Source organism: Frankliniella occidentalis, unplaced genomic scaffold (genome assembly GCF_000697945.3).
Source record: "Frankliniella occidentalis isolate FOCC.00 unplaced genomic scaffold, Focc_3.1 Scaffold191, whole genome shotgun sequence".
Lineage (NCBI taxonomy): Eukaryota > Metazoa > Arthropoda > Insecta > Thysanoptera > Thripidae > Frankliniella > Frankliniella occidentalis.
The window spans coordinates 177,646-183,536 of record NW_026267317.1 but is presented as its reverse complement, the minus strand read 5'-3'; the positions used below and the strand labels follow the sequence as shown (position 1 = coordinate 183,536).

At 46.8% G+C, this 5,891-nt stretch overlaps 1 protein-coding gene across 1 annotated transcript; it reads left to right on the top strand.

The window, feature by feature from the left end:
* Positions 1–1,488: 1,488 nt before the first annotated feature.
* Positions 1,489–4,947, top strand: LOC113213573 (uncharacterized). The gene is made up of 7 exons (XM_052272153.1): positions 1,489–1,509; positions 1,834–1,988; positions 2,069–2,428; positions 3,688–3,858; positions 4,446–4,525; positions 4,607–4,686; positions 4,768–4,947. The coding sequence occupies exons 2-5, from the start codon at positions 1,891–1,893 to the stop codon at positions 4,498–4,500; spliced, it is 684 nt and encodes a 227-aa protein (XP_052128113.1). The 5' UTR covers positions 1,489–1,509; positions 1,834–1,890; the 3' UTR covers positions 4,501–4,525; positions 4,607–4,686; positions 4,768–4,947.
* Positions 4,948–5,891: the final 944 nt, after the last annotated feature.

The window sequence follows — 5,891 nt, the reverse complement described above, 5'->3', positions numbered from 1 at the left end:
AATGATCTGCGTTGACGCGCGTCATCACCGCAGCAGGCGGCCGCTCCCGAGCGCAGCTCGCGGCCCCGGCCCGCCTTCCGGCTCTCGAGCCGAAGGCGGCCCGACGTACACCAAGAGCCGAAGCGCCCGACCGCAGAGTGCAATTTGGCAGGGACACGGGTCGCCTATGCTGGCCCACAGGGCTGTGGATCTCCTTCCTCCTTTATCTAGTCTCCACGCAGAGGGCCGAAGGGAGGGGTGGGGTCGGCGGCGTACCACTGCGCCTGCAGCCGCAGCCAGGCCAGGCGGCACGCCAGCAGCGACAGGACGGACGACGCGCTGCCGCGGCGGGGGCGTGCCGCACCCCGGCCGCCAGCGGCGTGCTCTCGCCGTCCTGCACTGTTAGTCGAAACGGATGAAAAAGGGGGTCCGGGGTAGTATTTCCGGCCTCATCGGTGCTATTTACTACCTGTGAGAAATTGGTGTAACATGAGCCAACGTAGACCCCTTCATCCCGCCCATGACGGATGAATTGTGGATTTCTAAATCGGATGAGTTTCCCTCCGGGAACTGAGTAATGTGTGCCGCTTAACGGATGTTTCAGCCTCCCCCTATCGGCTGTAAGAATACTCTGTATGTGTGGTGCTTCGTTATCAGTTTCGGATGACTTTCGCCCATCTATATCGGATGTTACGTGTGTCCGTGCCGGATGAATTCTGAATCACCAATGTGACATTTTACCACAGAATGTGTGTTTCGAATTTGCCACGCGGCGCCATCCGTCACAACTGATGGTGGGGGGTCCATGCTCCACGCCCCCTCCACCCCGCCCAACCCATCCTGCCCCTCCTCTGACAGGCCCGACCATAACCTCCACGTCCTTTACACAAGTCGTCTGCTGCAAGTGTCATATGCTTCATACATGGTCGTGCGCGTTCGTGTGCGTTCTGCGTTTTGAGAACCAACGAAATGCACTGGTGTCTCCACACGTAGACTTATACTCAGTCACGTCGGTGTTATCTAGGCACAGTAAGTGTCCCGTGAGTTGTGTTGCCAGTAACCTTCGTCATTTTACTCTCAGTCACTGTCTTGTGTTTCAGAGCCCACCTTATCTGTCCCCCTGTTTGGAGACCCACCCTACTGGCTTGGCTTGGCGTCGCAAATCAGACAGCAGTCCGTTCGAGACGCCCTGACTGCTGACTAACATCACCAATTATGGGCAGGCGCAGTATTCGCAAATTTCTGACAGCTCCTCGCAAAAGGCACCGATGGTATGGAGCATGGAAGCGCAGGTATCGACCTACGCAGCATGAACAGCAAGATTCGTCGTCCGTCGAAGAGGATGAGTTACACCGCCTGCCGAGCCAGTCATTGAGCAGTATGTGCAGCCTGATGATGGTTTCCTAGGTTTCGATAATGTGTCATGTAACCAGGTGAGTCATGAGGCTGCGCAGGCCACAACAAAGAAAGGTATGAATAAAGAGTAACTGAATGTTATGCTTTCAGGGTGGTGATGCAGGCCTCTGTGTGGTGAGCTTATTTGATGGCGTGTGTGGTGCATATGCAGCTCTTACTAGGCTTGGAATTCGTATACAATCGTACTACACGGCAGAAATTGATGACAACTGCATAAAAGTACAAGAACGGCATGTGCCCCAAGCTATCCAGCTCGGGAGTGTACTTCACCTCACAAATGAGGCACTCGAACGATCTGGAATTGCCCCCCACCTTGTCCTTGGCGGCTCGCCCTGCCAGGATCTCAGTAGAGTGAATCCTCTGCGGAAGGGTCTATGGGATAAGAATGGCAGTGGTCCACTATTCTTCCATTACGTACGGATTAAAAACTTCTTCCAGTTGCAGGCAGAGAGAGCTGGACGGAAATTCTTCTGGTTGTTTGAGAACACCAGTTCTATGGACCGTTGTACCCGCTTGGCTATGGTAAGGTCCTTTGGAGGTCTCCGCCCAGTTACCGTATGCAGTTCAGAGTTTGTGCCCATGAGGAGGCCCAGGTATGACTCCTTCAATCCGTAACATTTATACTGGTACTTCTGATTGATCATGGTACTCACTGCTGCATTGTCATTCACAGATTTTTTGGGGGGAACCTGTCCAGCCTGACACTAGGTGGAAGACAAAAACAATCAACCTCACTGATTCTGCAAGACTTTCTAGAGCCCGGAAGGACTGCCCTTGTGAAAAAGTTGCAGACAATAACAACGAATCCTGCCTCTCAAAGGTGTGCTGATGGTCGGCGCCCCGTCCGCCAAGCCAATGGGAAGGAATCGTACCTGAGACTCACTGAATTGGAGGTCCTGTTTGGTTACTCCCGCTCCTGGACTGACACAGGAGACCTCAGCCTCTCTGCGAGGAGGCAACTTATTGGTCGTTCCTTTTGTGTGCCTGTCATTGCATCACTGCTTGAAGAGCTGCAGATCCTATACAAATATTAGTGAGTAGGTTCCTTTGTTGTACAGTGTGGGAGAAATAAACATAATACATGTTCATTAGATTTTGAAATAAGTACAGAAATTAACTACCTGACCCAACTGAGTGCATAGCCTGGTTTACTAGCTCTGTTTTTCATGCAGTTTAAGAAAATATACTAGACAGTTATGCCCCTTGAACAGTAGGTGCCTCCGGAGTAAATTCTGAGAAGGCATCAGTAACAGAGTTGAAGGCAAACAAAATATTTTCAATGACTTATAAAACCAGGACTGAGCAGCCTGCAGTGGCCACAGAACTGTTTTCTTCAGTGGTTTCTACTGTAGTTTATACAAATGTATGTCACAGTAATGCACAGGAAAAATTGACAGTGACCATTAGGAATTATAATTTGCATGCCATACAATAGCTCGCTCGGTGCCAAAAAATTAAACAACAGTGAGATCAGATTCCCATATTTCCTTCAACCTATGGCACAGCTTAACATGTCCCTTTGGTTGCAGTTATGAAGGGAGAGGAACGACTGTGCTAGCATGTATGGGCCAAAAATAAAAAAAATGACAGTTCTCAGTAAGATTTTAAAAAAAATACCAAAATTCACTATTTTAGCCTACAGGCTGCACACTACATTTTCCTGGCCATGTTTTCCATGTAGATTAAGAAAATGTGCCACACAATGGTGTCATCGACAGATTTAGTTGCTCCATGGTCATATTTAAGCAAACACTCGTAACATCACTTTATAGTGTCAGGCATATTTTGATATTCTTATAAAATCAAAAGTATCTGGGCCACAATGGGAACAAAATTGGTTCCTACAATGGTTTCTCTTCTAGTTTCCAGAAATATATATCACAATCAAGTACGAGAACAAATTAGATGAACCATTAGGACTTAAAATTTTACATAGCAGTAAGATTTGGAAAGAAATACAGAAATTAACTACTTGACATTACAGACGGCAGAGCCCTGTTTTCTGGGTCAGTTTTTCTTGCAGTTTAAGAAAACATAGTAGACAGTGGCCGCAGGAGACTACTTCATCTGTTAATCTTTGCAAATTACGCCATACCCCGGCCAAGTCGTTCAAACGCACCACACTTCCAGGCATGCCAACGGCACGCCATCGCGAACTATTGACATGTCATGGCAGTCATGCTTTCTGCATGTGTTTCCGCCGCTGCTGAGCCTTGGAGGCACGTTATTACTGACTAGACCCCCGTAAAGAGTGTGAAATTTCGACTTATACAATCTGTATTTTTGTTGCAGCCGTTGGCAATGCCCGTCGTCCCGTCCCGTCCCCAAAGCTGCCACGTCACGTCAGTTGGGAGCGGTGGTGGAGGTGGAGAAGGAGACAGGTGACCCAGCGTGGAATGGTCGTTGGCAACGTCAACGTCACCGCCGAGGGCAACGGAGCAACGAGTCCGCCCATACATCAAGGTAAATATACATGCTACCTGTGAACTATGTCCAGAAGTCAATGTCCGACCAGTGATGAAATCGAAAAGCGTTCAACGCGGCACTTAACCTATCATACACCCACAGTCATTCATTAACTTGACAGCAGGATACCGAATTTACACATTTGGCCGCTTCGTATTCCTTTCTGTGGCAAGTAAGATCTGGCCCCAGCAACATTGTCGTATTTCTGGCAGCCAATACGTTGCATCCAGGCTTTCCACGCTTCAAACACCCACTCACAAAGTGACTTCTTCTAACTTTTGTCTATGTCCCTTGATGTGTTGAGCTACTTGTAGATTAATGGCAGCTATCATAAATGCGTGGCCGTGCTCCCGACACATGTTCACACTTACTCTACTTCTCCCCAGCACATACTGATAAAAAAAATCGACAACTACTCAAATGGCTCATGGCATCCCATGAAGACCTCAGCCAGTAACTTCCAGGTCCCGAACAATGGTTTATGCTGCGTTGTGCTCACGAGTTATGTCTGAGGTCACCCTAACAATATGCTACTGTATTGCTAATTTTCTCGTCATTTTAATAACAGCCATTATTTTCCACAGGCTACGCCGCATGCCCAGGAGGACTGGAGTGGAGAACTTGCTGTATTTGTGCTAACAGACGGCCTCCGAACATCCATAAGGTTCGTATTGAAGCAGTGGTATGTTCTGAATGTACTGTAAAGTACTTCAAGTGACCCCTACTTTTGTCCACTTTTCCACAGCCGGGGATGACTTGTTGTTAATGTGCTAACCAACTGCCTCCGCCATGATTGCTAACAAACGGTCTCCAAACAACCATAAGGTTCGTATTGAAGCAGTGCTATGTTCTGAATATACTGTAAAGTACTTCAAGTGACCCCTACTTTTGTCTACTTTTCCACAGCCGGGGATGAGTTCGCTGTCATTGTGCTAACCAGCTGCCTCCGCCATGTATCCTTCTTGAACTTCAGCTTCAAGTCAGGAGAGGCAGTGATCTCTCTGCAAAGTTATTCGTGTACTGTTACGTTTTCTTAAAGGGCCAAGCTAACCACGCGCTTCGCCAATTATACTGCACATTCTGTTATATATTTGCCTCTGATTCCTCCCGCTTCCCTCACTAAAAATTGTCAATGTGGATGAGATTTTTTAAAAAATCACAGACATTAACTAACTGACTCTACTCAGTGCACAGCCTGGTTTTCTGGCTCTGTTTTCCATGCAGTTTAAGAAAATATACTGGATAGTTATGCCCCTTGAACATTAAGTGCCTCCAGAGTAAATTCTGAGAGGAATTTGATAACAGAGGGTAAGGCGAACAAATTAATTTTCAATGACTTATGCAACCTGAAGTGCGCAGCCCAAAGTGGCCACAAACTTGTTTCCTTCAATGGTTTCCCATGCAGTGTGCTGAAGTATGTCACAGTGCAGTACGAGAAAAAGTGACATTAACCTTCAAGCATTACAAGATGTATGATGTACAAAGGTTCGGTGCCAAAAAATTAAGGTACTATTGCATCAAAGTGAAACAATTTCAATGCATCAATCTCTTTTTCTAAATCACCGTGGTATACTGTGTCATATAAACTTTAAGGAACATCAGACACAATGTTAATTAGAAACACTTTCAGCACATAAATTAAAATAAAATAATAAATCAGGAGCAACTTCAGAAATAATGCAGGTGAAAAGTGTTGCAGGACAGGTGCTTATTCAGCATGCATTTCAAAAACCACCCAAGACGATATAACATTACATCCGTTTATTGAGTGTCACATAAAATAATCGGTACACCAGTGGTACACTTGTCAGGTAATTAATATGACTGTTTCGCAAGCATGACAGAGTGGTACTTTTACTGCAACAACTGACCACTATTGAAAATGGTCCCCATTTAAACAAAATACCCCATGCCTAATGCACCTGTTCTTCAGTTTTCATTCACTGCATCTTCGTCATGCGGCCAGGACAGGTTAAAGAAGGAGTGGGTATCCCTCAATGCTTTACGTGTCGCGCAGGCGGTGCCAGCGG

What these genes read in the sequence shown, in the direction of transcription:
- LOC113213573 (XM_052272153.1), top strand. Translation starts at nt 1,891, where the DNA reads ATGGACCGTTGTACCCGCTTGGCTATGGTAAGGTCCTTTGGAGGTCTC. An exon ending in GTGCCCATGAGGAGGCCCAG is followed by an intron (nt 1,989 to 2,068) that starts GTATGACTCCTT and finishes TGTCATTCACAG; the next exon opens with ATTTTTTGGGGGGAACCTGT. An exon ending in CAGATCCTATACAAATATTA is followed by an intron (nt 2,429 to 3,687) that starts GTGAGTAGGTTC and finishes TTTTTGTTGCAG; the next exon opens with CCGTTGGCAATGCCCGTCGT.